At 35.0% G+C, this 16,220-nt stretch overlaps 3 protein-coding genes across 3 annotated transcripts; all 3 read left to right on the top strand.

The window, feature by feature from the left end:
* The first annotated feature begins 1,080 nt into the window (after positions 1 to 1,080).
* LOC122594145 (WD repeat-containing protein 44) lies at positions 1,081 to 7,167 on the top strand. The gene is made up of 8 exons (XM_043766618.1): positions 1,081 to 1,465; positions 1,590 to 3,000; positions 4,550 to 4,640; positions 5,100 to 5,257; positions 5,367 to 5,418; positions 5,500 to 5,582; positions 6,036 to 6,129; positions 6,199 to 7,167. Exons 1-8 carry the CDS (start codon positions 1,314 to 1,316, stop codon positions 6,807 to 6,809), a joined length of 2,652 nt encoding a protein of 883 aa, XP_043622553.1. The 5' UTR covers positions 1,081 to 1,313; the 3' UTR covers positions 6,810 to 7,167.
* Positions 7,168 to 8,417: 1,250 nt separating this feature from the next.
* On the top strand, positions 8,418 to 10,181 carry LOC122594147 (protochlorophyllide reductase-like). The gene is made up of 3 exons (XM_043766619.1): positions 8,418 to 8,561; positions 8,765 to 9,655; positions 9,869 to 10,181. Exons 1-3 carry the CDS (start codon positions 8,421 to 8,423, stop codon positions 10,022 to 10,024), a joined length of 1,188 nt encoding a protein of 395 aa, XP_043622554.1. The 5' UTR covers positions 8,418 to 8,420; the 3' UTR covers positions 10,025 to 10,181.
* A 1,538-nt stretch (positions 10,182 to 11,719) lies between these two features.
* Positions 11,720 to 15,292, top strand: LOC122594148 (ribosome biogenesis protein BRX1 homolog 1). The gene is made up of 8 exons (XM_043766620.1): positions 11,720 to 11,982; positions 12,090 to 12,231; positions 13,590 to 13,668; positions 13,811 to 13,935; positions 14,110 to 14,211; positions 14,528 to 14,596; positions 14,691 to 14,789; positions 14,884 to 15,292. The coding sequence occupies exons 1-8, from the start codon at positions 11,795 to 11,797 to the stop codon at positions 15,013 to 15,015; spliced, it is 936 nt and encodes a 311-aa protein (XP_043622555.1). The 5' UTR covers positions 11,720 to 11,794; the 3' UTR covers positions 15,016 to 15,292.
* The last annotated feature ends 928 nt before the right edge of the window (positions 15,293 to 16,220 follow it).

The following is a 16,220-nucleotide window of genomic DNA, read 5'->3' as shown; positions in this document are numbered from 1 at the left end:
ATGATCACATCAACCAATATTTACAAAAAATAACTTATATGCTTTTAGTAACATCTAATGAAAATTCATTACCAACTTAATCGTTATCACTTAATATTGGTTCATACTCCATTGTACCCAAAATCAAAGGGTGAATGAAATTCATTACCTACTTAATCGTCTTTAAGTGGTTATCTTAAGTGTTTAAGTGTTTACTAACCTACCACATAAATGCAAAACAAATTATTTATCTAGCTAAATATGTACGAATCATGTTAACGAGAATTAGACCTACTAGCAATTAACTAGAGAATATAGTGTGGAGACATGATAAGATTTTACCTATAGATCGGGGTTTAAAACTTAGTTGTCATGTGCTGGTTTTCCTTATACAGATTAATAATATATAAGTAAACTAATTTCATTTAAGTGAGTTAGTCATGAGGTTTTCTTTGAGACTTTTTTTAATCAAGATTTGGAGCTCAGAACCCGTTATATACAATTATACATTATGATGAATTACTAACTTAAATACTAACCATGAACGCTTGCTAATATTTGCATTTAAAAAAATGAATGATGATAGATTTTTCTAACCAATCCTTTCAATGTCTTAATTTTGTGTCGAATGTATACATCATATATCATGATTATATTGTTAAGAGGATTTAAAAAAAAGAAGTTAGGAGTGATATATATATATATATTTTTTTTTGTAAAAAACACATACCCATATGAGTACTATATACTGCCTCTAGACAAAACTAAACAAACTTCAATGATTGAACTTATCCATCCACTTCCCAACATTTTAGTTACCCACTTGGTGTAAACATTGGTAATATACATCTACTTTTGACACCACTTTTTCTTTTAAATAATTTTTTTAATTACAAGCTTCATCATCTGTTTTTAATTAATAAATCAAGATGGAGAGACAAATACTCCGTATAATTTATTGTTGAAGGTTCTTTCACAATGCATATGGCAAATAATTCTACAGCAATTATTTTATTATTTATACATTAAAATTATTCAAATTAATTATTTAAAAAATTTGCGGTGGTTTCACTTTAGTGGCCATATTACACACACACACATACAAAACCAAACCCAACCCACTTCTTTCTATTTTAATTTTCCCAGTAACGACACACAATACTCCAAGACGACATCGTTTCATTCAGCACCGCGGATCTCAGAGAGAGAGAGAAAGACTTGTTCTTTTTTTTTTTTTAACTAACTCTTTTAACAAACTTAACTTACTTATACCTCGATCTCCGATCACCGGCGCCGGCGGGCATTTTCATTTCTCCGATGAGAATGCCCGAACAATGAGCAAATCTCGTAACCAAAACGACGAAGCTGAAGACCAAAACGACAACGAATTTTTCTACGAGTCTCTTGATCGGTTACTTTCCTCTACTACTTGCTCTTCTTCATCTTCTTCAGATAATGAAGAAGATATTAATAATCACTGCCACGTGTACGTTCCAGATCTCAATTTCACTTTCTATTAATAAACATAACATCTATATCTATATATAATACACATACATATATACATATTAATAATGATTTTAATAAAATGTGTTTGTACTGATCTATAGGTTTCCGAATGGAGTCACCGGAAGCTATGACGTATGGATCTCACAACCGTCGTCGGTGGAGGAACGGAGGTCGAGGTTGCTGCGGCAGCTCGGACTGCCGCCGGTTTTAGGTAAGTCAATATCTGCGGATCAGTTAGATATAGATGATTACGATGAAGACGAGGAGGATATACGTATTGCGTCTGTAATCGTACGGTCGAAATCTGCTGATCATGAAACACGTGGTGATTTAAATTTGAATAGTAATAATAATACTACTAATTGTGAAGAAATTCTTTTAATTAATTCTGAAAGTGTAAATAATAAGGTTGATAATAATAATGATGATGATAAGGATAGTGAGAAACATTTGTTGGTGAGATCGTCGAGTGTTGGTGTTGGTGATGGTAATAGTGTTTGTAAGCCGCCTACGGGTAAAGTTGTTAGGCGGAGTGAGGAGATTGTGAAATGTGATGTGAGTGTTGATAGGAATGGGGGTGATTCGGTTGGGATGTATTTGGATGTGGATTTGGGAAGGGATGGTGGTGAAGATGATGATGCGGTGTGTACGATTAAGAATTTGGATAATGGGAAGGAGTTTGTGGTGAAGGAGGTTAGAGAGGATGGAATGTGTGGGAATTTGAAGGAAGTTGGGACGGGGAGGCATTTGACGATGGAAGAGTTTGAAATGTGTGTTGGACATTCGCCGATTGTTCAGGAGTTAATGAGACGGCAGAATGTTGAAGCTGGTAATGGTGAGGATTTGGTTGATTTGAATGGGAATGGTAGTGGTGGGAGTGGATCTAAGTTGAAAAAGAAAGGGAGTTGGTTAAAGAGTATTAAGAATGTAGCTAGTTCGGTTACAGGGAGCAAAGAGAGACGGAGTAGTGATGAGAGAGATACGTCGTCGGAGAAGGGTGGGAGACGGTCTAGTTCAGCTACTGATGATAGTCAAGATGCTTCTTTTCATGGTCCAGAGAGAGTTCGGGTTCGGCAGTATGGAAAATCTTTTAAAGATCTTACAGCTTTGTATAAAAGTCAAGAGATTCAGGCTCATAATGGTTCTATATGGACTATTAAGTTTAGTTTGGATGGGAAATATCTTGCTAGTGCGGGTGAGGATTGTCTCATCCATATTTGGGAAGTTGTTGGTTCAGAAAGGAAAGGCGATCTGTTGTTTGATAAACAGGAAGATGGAAATTTGAATGTGTTATTGATGTCCAACGGTTCGCCAGAGTCAATACCACTACCTTCAAGTTTGGAAAGTGTACCCGAAAGGAAACGAAGAGGAAGACTATCTATAAGCCGAAAGTCTATAAGCTTGGATCCTATCGTTGTGCCGGAGACTGTATTTGCGTTGTCAGAAAAACCCATTTGTTCTTTCAATGGGCATCTGAATGATGTGCTTGACCTGTCCTGGTCCAAATCTCAGGTTAGCCAGAATCTTAATTAACTAGTATTTTAAAGATTAGAAGTTTCTTTTTTTTAAAATTATATTTGAATATATAGCATGAATGTTATATGTTTGTTGGAGTAATTGAATTAACAAACATGGAAACTTAGTTCGGGTATTAGTTTACCATCTGTGGTCTTGACTATCTTCCTTAATCACAATTAGGTAGAGCAAAAAGATTAAGCTGATTAAGAGGCAACGTATGTTCAGATTGCCCATGAATAACCATTACAACTATGGGTTTTAAAGATAATTAGTCACAATTCCTTATATGCTAGACTTTATTAGCCTCCTCCAAATTATACATATCTGGCTATACCCTTGCATGACACAGGCCTTTTAGCTTTTTTAAAAATCAATTTCAGTTTGAACTTATGCTAATACTAGTAGACAGTTGGCTAGGATGTCACCGCAACTGCTTATAATCTTCATAAGCGGTTCTACTGTAATGGTCATTTGAAGAAGCATACATTGTCTATTGGAATGTCTGTTAGAGTAAATTTGCTATAGAATTTGGAAGATATGTCTCTATTTTTCCTCCTGGAGCAATGACATAGTGAGGGCTCTGGATGGAGATTAAAAGAATATTCCAGACTACCCTGATATCAAATCCATATCAGCTACATCGTACATATCGTCCATTGAAGTAATTTTTTATTAGGATTGTATAGAGTAAGAAACTGTATTTGGCTAGCCTTTTACCATTGCCCTCGAACACGTATTGTTATAAAGATTGATGATCAGCGGAAGGTGCTGAGCCAGGTCGATGAGCAAGAGCAGAATTTTACCTAAAAATATGTAGATTATGCTGTGGCTACTTACTCGTCGTGTAACTTTGTTTTATAAAGTGAACATACATCGTTTTAGTTTAAAGATGAATCCAACGTAGATTTTAAGTCTGAGATGTGCTATTAGGTGCATTACCAAAGTGCCTAGTATTGGGGTACCTTTCAACCTAGAGGTTGAGGGCTCTTTATGTCTAAGTTGTGACAAAAAAGTGTAACAATGGGTGGTTAGGATGTGTAAGTCTCTACCTTAAAAGAAGGATTTGGGTACATTGGTTTAAATAGAAGTTAGAAGGCAGTTAAGTTTCAAATTCTGGGTTGTATCCAGCATGATACTGGTTTGTCATTATTAAGAGCTTGCTAAATGATTCCTTTTTAGTGTACCATCTAGGTTATGAATGGATTTTGGTGATTGTTTGGATTTTACAAATCTGAACAGGTTTTCTTTCCCCTTACTTCTACAGTGATCTGTGTAGCATCTTCTTGCATGTGGTAATAATATAGTCATTTATTTATAAGAAAACCTGACATCGTTCATTATTGGTACCACCATTTAGTTGTTGGATATTAGTCCCAGGTTTCTTGAACTAACGTGTTACATGAAGTTTTACTTCTGCTCTTATTTGTATAAATTCTTTGTCAATTGTACATTCTCTTTTGTCACATATGATTGTTTCCATAACTGTTCCTATTGTTGCAAAGTGTACGTGAAAACTCTTATTGACGATAAATTCCAATTTCAGCATTTGCTTTCATCCTCCATGGATAAAACAGTACGGTTGTGGCAGTTGTCTAGCAAGTCATGTTTAAAGGTCTTTTCTCACAGCGATTATGGTAAGAATTGTTTTCTTACTACTTAGAGACAGTATTAGATGATACTTTATGACCAGAGGTGGCAATTTAAACCCATTTAATTTATTAATATGTCAGTTTGGGCTGTGCTTTCATCTCAAAGAGATAAATAAAAAGAGTAACGTTAAGGGAAACATATTAAATGGTCATACAACCTCTTATTCATATATTCAAAGAATCAAGTTATCATTAATAACGTTTATGTAATCACAATTTACACCTTAATCTTAAAAGAAATGGATAAAGTAGTGACTGTGGCTCAACACAACCATTTTATAAGTGGCAATAAAAAATGACGCTTTTCAGTCTGAATCTTTTTTCACACCCACTCATTAAACTTATTAATGACCAATCGAAACTTGTGTGTTCTCTTGCGGAGCGTACATGTCCTCTTTTATGATATTCACCAAGTCTCTTTTCCCATGTTATTTTTTGATACAGTGACTTGCATCCAGTTTAATCCTGTTGATGATAGATACTTTATCAGTGGGTCTCTAGATGCCAAGGTTCGCATATGGAGCATTCCTGATCGACAAGTTGTTGATTGGAATGATCTACATGAGATGGTCACTTCTGCTTGCTATACACCTGACGGTCAGGTTGAGCCATATTATTCATTATTCAGTATCATCTCAATTTTATGTAACAAAAATACAAATTGGGCAAAGATCTAATGTATCTGAAAAAAAATTTCGTTGATTCTTGAAGGCTGCGCTTGTTGGTTCATATAAGGGGAGCTGCCGTCTGTATAACACCAGCGGTACTTCGCTGTTTTTTTGCGTGTTTTTATGGTTCTCATTTTTTTGTTGTTGCTTATATTACCTTTCTCCATGTCTTCCAGAAAATAAGTTGCAACAGAAGAGTCAGATCAACCTGCAAAATAAGAAAAAGAAGCCACACCATAAAAAAATTACCGGGTTTCAGGTAATAAAGCTATTATATGTTAGATGAGGCAGTTTCGACCCATTTGCCTATCAATGGGCTCAACTTCATCTATGATTCAAGTGAAATAAAAATATCTAACTGAGGAGTTTGTGAAGTGGGTCGTGGGTTGGACATGGATAAGCCACCGGAACTAATTTAACTAAACACTGCCATCAAACACTTTTTTCAAGATGCAGATTTTTTTGTAATAATATTCCTTGTGTAATCATAACTGAAAAAGGGGCAACTGGGCAAAAGGTGCAATCGGTTAAAAGGTGTTATGGATTTCTGAACTTGGCTCAGTCCGTTTTTGGCATGTATTTAATAGTGACCCTTATATACCTGTTGCCCAACCCGCCTATCTTTTCTCCTCTATTACGTGCCTTTAGTCTTTAGGGTCATGATTCCTTTTGGTTTTTAACCCATGTACTGACAATTATCATTTCTATACAGTTTGTTCCAGGCAGTACATCAGAAGTGCTCATAACGTCTGCGGATTCACGAATTCGTGTTGTTGATGGTGTTGACCTTGTCCATAAGTTTAAAGGTAACGCTAATTAGTGTTAATTTTACATGATTTGTTGGTTTCCTAATTCTATTTAATATCTTGTTACAGGGTTTCGCAACACAAACAGCCAAATTTCAGCCCACCTTACAGCAAATGGTAGATACGTGGTTTGTGCCAGTGAGGATTCCAATGTATATGTTTGGAAACACGAAGGTGATTCTCGTGCTAGCAGAAACAAAGGGGTTACAGTTACTCAATCCTACGAGCACTTCCATTGTCAAGATGTATCAGTGGCTGTTCCATGGCCTGGTATGACAGATGCCTGTTGGGGTTTTCAAGATGGGTTTGCTGAACCCACTAGGTTAAGTAGCGAAAGGGACCGGTTAGACGATGTGTCTTCGGCTAACCATCCCCCTACACCAGCAGATGACAGTAATGGAAAAGACGCTTCTCCATTACTAGCTTCTGGCTGTAGCAGCAGCCCTCTTCATGGAACTATCTCTAGTGCAACCAATGGTTACCTTTACGATAGGATGTCGGCTACATGGCCAGAGGAAAAGCTTGTTTTGGCTTCTAAGAACCCAAGTCCTCGGACCAGTGTTGATTTTTCAAACGGGATGAGCCCAGGGAAGTCAGCATGGGGTATGGTGATTGTGACAGCGGGACTACGTGGGGAAATCAGAACATTCCAGAATTTTGGAATACCGGTACGGATATAAGTGGATGGTTGTACAGATAGCTTCAATGATTTGTAAAATTTAGCAGGAGAGTCTTCTTTTCTTTTTATGCTACTTCTGCTTGTTCAAATTTGGAACTGATGGAGGAGCCAGTTCGAGTAGGAAAAACAAATAGAGTTGTTGGGGGAAAATAACCAAAAAGAAATTAAAAAAAGAAAAAAAAAAGTGAGGAGAATACGGTTGGGGAGTCTAGAAAACGATGATGAACTGTAGAGACTTGAAGATATTAATTTGTTCTTTTACGATTCATTCTTGTGTATTCGTTCTTTGTATCTTCCTTCCCCCCTTTTAACTTATTTTGTGTTGGTGAAAATGAAAGTATTCTTGATTGTGTATACAATTACTAGTGTTTTTCGATCTTGCTCTTTCCCTCTTTTTGGCCATGGGACTGAAACTGGTCCTAAAATAATAATGTCCTAACGGTGATGTAATATCTGGCATTTACCGTCTCAAGTCTCGATGTTTAAAACAAGAATGGTTTGTAGAATTGATCAGAGATTCAGAGTTATCATTTAAATTTCTTTTTAGTATTATCATACCAAAAGTTGGATTTCAACATATTAAACAACATAATCAAGATTTGGAAGAAACTATTTTGTTCAAAACTCCTGTTAAGGTCTTGCATAATCTGGATCTTGTGAATCTTGCTTAGCATATTGAGCCAAGAATGGAAGAAAGAAAGCCATTCATGGTATGGTTTGTCTAGTCTGCTGGAAGACAAAACATGCTTCTCCAACGGTTGAGGATCGAGTGAAGACATTATGAGAAATATCAAGTCTCTTGGTTTTCTTTGGTTAAAAATAAATCGAAGGTTAGAAAATTAGATTGGAATAAATGGTGTAAGTATTTCTTTGTATATGATGTAATTGGGTTGTATTGTTTTGGGGTTGATTTACTCTCTTGTATGCCCCTACTAAAATTAAGATTTACAAAAGTCAGAAGAGACATAAAAAAGAGATTGTTAGTTTTGCAATAAATAACCTACAATGTTCATAACAATGTATGTATGTTTGTCAAATAGATTTTAAATTGAGACTCGGGAAAGAGTGCAAGATATTCAAAGCCTATACTATGAAATAGTCATTGTCAATCAATGAAAACCAATACAACGAAACTTTTAATTTCTTATAACTATTTTGACGTGTTAAAATTTAAGTATGTAAAAACACATTGTTGGAACATTATTATAGGATGCGAGAGTTGATATTTAACAGTATCTCGTTTAAGTGTTTAACATATACGCAAAATGAATAAACACAAAAACTTACTCCTATATTCGTCGTTTTGAACTCCCCATTCCAAGCCCATAAAGTTTGGAGCTAAAAAACACATACCTTGGAAAGTGCAACTTAATATCGTCAAAGGCACGTGATAGAATCCATATCTCTATTCCTGATTGGTTGATTAACACATAAAGTTATCCAACGAAAATTGATAAACTAATAACCCGTAATTAGTTAGAAATCATATCCATTGATCACATCCAATAACAACTATATATAACCCACATTACCCAACACTTTTAACATCATCAAATATCCAAGTTTTCATTCATTTCCCTCTAAAACACACATCTAACTTCACTCTAAAAAAATGGCTCTCCAAGCTACTTCTTTTTCTGTTAACAATCTCATGGCAAAAACTACTTCATTTTCGAAAGAGTCAACCCTCTTTGGGATTTCACTTTCTGACCACATGAAAGCTGATTCCACTTCATTAACATCAAGAAACAAGGTATGCAATATTTTGCATATCTATAATTAGATTAAAAAAAAAGAAAACAACTTTTGCTTTCTAGCTCATCTTTAAAGAAAAAAATCTCTCTTTAATTAATTCGAAGCACCTAAAGAGGTGCATTGTTTATTTTGTAACAATTTTCGAAATATTAACAAACTGTTTTTTACATACGTGGATTTACAATGACTTAATTCTTGCAGATGGAATGCACCTGCAAAAAAGTGTTTAGACCACAAGCCATAGCCACCACAAGTGCACCAGCCGTGACCCGAGCAGCACCAGAGGGAAAGAAGACATTGAGAAAAGGAAGTGTCATAATCACTGGAGCTTCATCCGGTTTGGGTCTAGCCACAGCTAAATCATTGGCAGAAACAGGGAAGTGGCACGTGATTATGGCATGTAGAGACTTTCTAAAAGCAGAAAGAGCAGCTAAATCAGCTGGAATGTCAAGAGACAATTACACCGTGATGCATTTAGACCTTGCATCAATGGACAGTGTACGACAATTCGTTGCCAACTTCAAGCAATCGGGTAGACCACTAGACGTATTAGTCTGCAATGCAGCCGTGTATCAACCAACAGCCAGAGAACCGACTTTTACAGCTGATGGAATCGAGCTAAGCGTTGGAACTAATCATCTTGGTCATTTCCTTCTTTCAAGATTATTACTTGATGACATGAAACAATCCGATTACCCTTCAAAAAGGCTCATTATCGTTGGGTCAATTACCGGAAACACTAACACTTTGGCAGGAAATGTACCACCTAAGGCTAGCTTAGGTGACATGAGGGGTTTAGCCGGTGGTTTGAATGGGTTAAATAGTTCAACCATGATTGATGGAGGAAAGTTTGATGGGGCAAAGGCATATAAAGATAGTAAGATATGTAACATGCTCACAATGCAAGAGTTTCATAGGAGATATCATGAAGAAACCGGAATTACATTTGCTTCTTTATACCCCGGTTGCATTGCTACCACTGGGTTGTTTAGAGAACACATTCCTCTTTTCCGAATGTTGTTTCCTCCATTCCAAAAGTTTATTACCAAAGGGTATGTCTCTGAAGCTGAATCTGGCAAACGACTTGCACAGGTATGTAACTCTTACTAAAACTGCTTATCTGATTATTGCGTTTGTGATTGTTTAACTATCTGCTTATCCGTGTATATCAGTTCTAATAAACAATCCCAAACACACCCTTAAAATTTCATAGGGTGTTATTTTATTTTACTTTTACACCTATTTTTTTTTTAACACAAACTCATGTTGATTAACCAACTAATAATGAATATCTCTATGGTGTAGGTTGTGAGTGATCCTAGCTTGACAAAGTCGGGTGTGTATTGGAGCTGGAACAAAGATTCGGCTTCGTTTGAGAATCAATTGTCGGAAGAAGCAAGTAATGAGAGCAAGGCTCGCAAGGTGTGGGAGATAAGCGAGAAGCTTGTGGGTTTGGCTTGAGTTCGCCATGGATGAAGGAAGGAGTCTTTGGTTGCAATGGTTTTGTAGGAATTTGGTACCATTGATATATGTTTGTGATATAAATTTAGCCTAGTTTCAATAAAAATCATTCACCTTCTATTGTTCCATTTATATGTAAGGAAAATTATTCATTACATGATCAACCTTTGACATATGTTCATTGACTTCTATTCAGTGAAATTTATTTGTTTGAAATGTCAATAAGAATCATTAAACATATATCAATTGAAAATTATTTTAAAAAAGAAAGAAGTGTAATTTATATTCAAGAAAATATATACGACCAAAAACATATGGCATTAGTTATAAAATTTAATTTTTGAGTATTTTCATTGTTATTCCACTTTTTTTTAAAACGATATTATAATATTATATTAAAAATGCTAGTAAAAAACTAGTCAAAAACAAGAAAATACTCAATCCAATTCAGAACAGATAACAAGTATCCTAACATGACTATAAGATAAGAGCACACGAAACATCAATGCGACTACTAAAATGAGAAAGGATATCCCAATGCGACGGAATAAGAACAACCTCCCATGGATTATAGTGAAAACCCGTTGCACCAAGCTGCACATGCGAAAAATCTAACTGCCATCCTGATTTTTCAATCCATTTGTAGCACTACTAAATATTGCTCGCCTTTTCAAAACATAATGTAAAAGCATACTTTCTTTTTATGTACAAACAATACTCCAAATCTTATGATCATTTGAGAAATACCCTTGTTTTCCACTCAATCATTTCCATTTACAAAATTGGTCAAATATCATAATTTTTACATTCTCGTAACCTTAACCACCCAAAGTTGGAGATTGACTTGCTTTTGGTATCAACAGTGACGGCCCTGAAAAATCAAGTGCCCAGTCCGAGCCGAAAAAAAAAGTGTCCCTAACTCTAAGGAATCCAATTATATAAGCAAATTTTTTTTATATAATTGAGATATTATAACATTAACAAAATGATAGACATTATAATATTATACTTTTACATATATTGTTTATTTGTTTTACTCTAATAATTTTATTTTACCTAAAACCTTTACATATATATTATAATATAGAAAATTTTTGTGCCCCATCAAAATTGTGTCCCGGACAGATGTCTTGTTTGCACCTCCTCCAGGCCTCCCATGTGTATCAATTAAAGTTTACGAAATTTTTTTCGAACTTGATTCCCACTGAAATTTAAAAGATTGTAAAAATCCATCACCACCACACATTACATGAGTATATCTAAACTAGCTTATAAAACATCAATATCTTCTTTTTTTTTTTCTCAAGTTACATGTTTGATCTATCTAAAACATAGTTCACCATTTAACACAGGTACCACCTAACATATACTCTTAATTTAATAATTTATAACATTCATCCACCGACTCTTATAATAACTACATTATCTTTCTTAAATCAATTACCTATATATGGATAGCTTGTACTATTCGCCGCCATCGACTATCGTATTTCACGAGCATGCCTCCAGTCTCTATTTAATCGAAAAAGTACTCTTTTTCTTGTTGTTTCAATAATCAAGTAAAACATATATATACATGATACAACACAATAAGCCCGCAATTGTCCAATAATCCATTATATAGAAAAATAGGCCCAATAACTTCCAACCCATCTCATGTCATGTCAACCAAATAAAAATCTCTGCTAAACCCTCTTTCTAGTCTCTAGGGTTTACAGCAGCAAACATATCATCCATCTCTCACCACCCCTCAAAATCAAAATAAAAAAAATGGGCAAAAAACGAAAACACAGTGAAGTAGAAACCACCGTGAAAAAGGAAGAAACAGCACCCGAAAGACCAAAACGTACTCTTTTAGGCTGGAAAGATAATAAACCCCATCAACAACAAGATTCTACCCCTGGTTTTAGAAACAAAGAAAAAGTTCTCGTCACTTGTTCTCGCAGGATCAATTACAGGTTTTTTATTTTTGTTTTATTTCTTTTTTTTTTTTTTTTTGATGTTGTCAAATGGATTTCTATAAATTGATGTTTTTTCTTTTAATTTGGTTTTTGGATAAATACAGGTATAGGCATTTGATGTTGAATTTGGTGTCTGTTTTACCGCACTGTAAGAAAGATAACAAAGTGGAATCAAAGGCTACAAAAGGAGCTACTTTGAACGAGCTTGTTGAGCTTAAGAGCTGTTCTTCTTGTCTCTTTTTTGAGGTTTATTCCTATTTGTTTTTTCCTTTTTATTTTTTAATCATTTTTACAAGTTTATCTCTTTAATCATTCTTCTTGTATGCTGTTATGATTGTTTGAATGTAGTGCAAGCTTAAAGTTTGTGAGGAAAGATTGCTGAGATTTGTAGAGTTTGTAACACATTCAATCTGTGATTTGTAAAATAAGTGATACAAAAACTTGTTAACTTGACCGAGCTTATACGTTAAAATGTATCTTGTTATATATTGCTTGCTTTTAGACGTTTAGTTCATCTAATTTGACTTCAAGATTAGATTGTAGTTGAAATAACTTGGTGTTCAGTTTTTAACAAGGTAGATGGCGTGCCCTAGAAGTTCGCTGTTGGTACATTTTATGCGATTGAGTGCCTCACATTTTCTAAAACTGTGGAGCTTATTTTAGTGTATAAAGATGGTGCATATGGTCCTAAAATCAGAACTTTTAGGGTGAGGTTGCACTCTCTAAGTGCACGGTTTTTACAAAATGCCTATGAAGTTCTCCCTGATTATGTTCTCTACTCTGTAAATGATTAAATCTTTTTTTTTGTTACATACCAAAAGTAGCCCAAATAACAAAGTGAGCATTATGTACTACTATCGGATATAGCTAAAGAACCAGTAGAATCAGTTATTGCATTTGCATGAACCGTTTTTGGTTATAGTAGATGCTAGAATATGCTGCTTCTTACATGAGCTCCAAACCTAAGGAGTTCTCAGTTACATAGTTTAAAAGTGTCCTTTTTGTATTGGTATTTGGTTTTGGTCTTTTGGATCATCTTTTGTTGTACGATATTTGGTTTTGGTTTTGGGTTTGACTTTTAGATTTTGGTTTTACCTAAGCCAAGGTTTACATTTCTAAGTTTTTTCCATTCTTACATGATTAAAAGAACAAAACAAATTTTTATACTTTTGAAACTTTTGGATCAATATACCACTCATGTATGGTCTGATCAAGTTGTTTTTTCATGGGTTTGATTCCAGGAAAAAGTTTGCTTTCTGTAGTTTCTTTTATCTTGTGAGTTGTGGTTTTTGGTAGTTGCTAGGCGGTGATACTGTGATAGGTAGTACCCGCATTGGCCATGGTGAACTCTAGCTGAATTCTGGGAAAAGAATGATGTGTTCTGTTATTAATGGCCCGTTTGAACTGTTTAAAGTTTATCTTGGGTTCTGATATTCGCTCGTTTAGATCCTTTGATTAATCGAAAATTGCTCAAACAAATCAATACTTCTAAATTGAACCATTTCTATCTCTAGGGCCAAAGTTGTGTTAATTTACCGGGATCCCATATCTAGCCATGTCTGTTATCTCTCTCAATATGTGATACCTTTATTTTCATTTTTCAGTGCAGGAAACACAAAGACCTTTACTTGTGGATGTCCAAGTGCCCGAATGGTCCATCTGTGAAGTTTTTAGTGAATGCAGGTAAGCCGTTTGATACCCCACTTTTTGAACAACTCCTTGGCAGTGGTGCAAATCAGAAAACGTGTGAAGCCTCTGACCTGTTTTTTCTGAAGCTTTATATGTTATGATATGGTCGGCATTGATTTTCTTTATGTATATTTAGTTCACACAATGGAAGAGTTAAAGCTCACTGGAAATCATCTTAAAGGTTCCCGTCCTCTTCTCACATTTTCGTCAAATTTTGATAAAGATCCACACTGGAAACTCCTGAAAGAAATGATCACGCAGGTATCTAGTTCTTGACTTGCTTATTAAATAAATGGTTTGTACAATGCTTCTTATTGTTATTTATCTATCTTTAACAACCCTTCTTTTGTGTTGATCATCACTGCATGATTTATGATGATGTGATACGTGATAGTAACTTGAACTTTTGTTTTGGCTTTCGTCACATTGGAGTAGATATTTGGAACTCCCAAGGAGCACAGGAAATCAAAGCCCTATCATGACCATGTCTTTGTGTTCTCAATTGTCGATGACCACATATGGTTCCGTAATTATCAGGTTGGTGATGAAGATAGTGAACATATTGTTCAATATGACCTTTACCCTTTGTTTGTTTTACTGTATATATAGTGTAGTAAATTGAATATAGCCTTCATATGGGATTTTTATTTTGAAAGGCATATGATCGGCATTTTAGCGAAGCTTGTAAAAAGTTGGCATGCTAATAATAGTACTCTTATCTTACTATTCTCTTGTCAAGTTAACAAAAAAGTTATGTTTGTGGCATGTTGCAATTGATTTGATGAAATTTTATGATTTTGAGGTGATTCTATCTGTGAGCTTTGTTAATACTATTGATTATCTTATGTAACAGATATCATGTCCTCATACTGGAGCAGATAAAATTGACCGTGGAGGCCTAGAAAAGATGACACTGATTGAGGTTTGTAGTTATAAACTACTATGTATTTAGTAAAATTACGTTATTGACACCCTTGTAAGTTCTTGAAACTTTTTTATAACTTTCAAATGGATAGGTTGGACCAAGGTTTTGTTTAAATCCTATCAAGATATTTGGTGGTAGCTTTGGAGGTCCAACTCTATATGAGAATCCGTATTATGTTTCACCAAATCAGGTTAGGAAGATCTTGGATCTCCACTCTTTTATCTTGTTCGTTTAAGGCTTAATATCATGACTTACTGATTTTTAAAACTTTGTATTATTGTTAGATACGAGCTTTGGAGAAGAGGCAGAAGGCTGGCAAGTATGCAAAGAAGGTTAAAGCCAAGACAAGAAGAAAAATGCACGAGATGACTAATCCACTGGAGATCGATGAATTTGCAGACATGTGGAAGGAATGATTTTCAGTCTCATATGTATGACTCTATCTGATCTTGCATTTGGCATTTTTTTTTTTTTTAATGAAATCTGTACCCTTGATGAGCTTTAGTATACATGACTGTAGGATTTGTCAAATGGTTTTGTCCAAGTTTGATAAGGAAACTTGATGATTTTGGTGTCTGAATACACTGCTATGTTGTAATCTTTCTTCACTTATTCACCGAATTAACCAAAAAAGAGTAATGTTGCAACCTTGGTTAAAGTATGGGAGCATGATTTTTACTCCATTTGTTTGCATTTTGGTAATCATGTATGATGTATGATATGTGGCTATGTGCTATAGTTAATTTCTGTAAACATTTAGGATGTCTCAGGTCCATTTGGTGGAAATGCGTTATAGAGTATGAGTCAGTTTGATTTTGGTAAAAAAAGAAATACCCCACGTTGGTGCTTATTGATTGTGAGTACTAGTACTCTAGGTGAAGTTTAAAGTTATCAATCATCATTTTTCATATTTAAAGCAAACGAGTTGGGTAATGTGTCTGAAGATTGGCGTGACAGGCTTATCACATTATGGACACCTTCCGTGCTAAGAGCATCATGAGATGTGGTGTGGTTTTAGTTCTTTTCTATGTATCTCACCATGAACACCACTTCGGGTTTTCTTTTGATGATTAGCATGTGTTGTTTTGGTGCTATGATCCAGTCTGGATGCAAAACATCTTAAAAACATGTGTAAATGATGTGTTCAAATCACATCGTTAGCATTTTTATTCGTATAATGCCAATAGTGTTGGTGGCCCTTCGCCCCATCGGAGTTTCCAAGAGTTCTGATTTTATACGAGACGTTTATATTGGAGTGTTTGCTTGCTCCATCAATTACTAATAAATTTACTCAAACATTAACATTTTGATACTGAGTTGTGGACTTCTGCTTATCATAGAGTGATTAAATGTTTTTTTGTTAAGGTGGCTCGGTGATTCTCCATTCTAATTTCTTTCTGGTTGTACACTTGTACTTGTGTAAACAAATTCTTTTTTGCTGTTAAAGACAACGGAAAATGATAAATCTCATCGTATATAATTTGGTCATTGATAAGTTTTAGATTTTGGAGAAATTCATCAGGGTTCGAATCCTACTTCCTACATATATAAGAGTGCATTATTAGTAGGAGTTTTCGAGAAACTTGAGTTTCATCTCAGACATGTATGATTCAAGCTCTGC

The sequence above is a fragment of the Erigeron canadensis genome, chromosome 3 (assembly GCF_010389155.1).
Source record: "Erigeron canadensis isolate Cc75 chromosome 3, C_canadensis_v1, whole genome shotgun sequence".
Taxonomy (NCBI): Eukaryota; Viridiplantae; Streptophyta; class Magnoliopsida; order Asterales; family Asteraceae; genus Erigeron; species Erigeron canadensis.
Note: the sequence above shows the minus strand (reverse complement) of the source record. Positions and strands in the feature narration are given on the sequence as shown.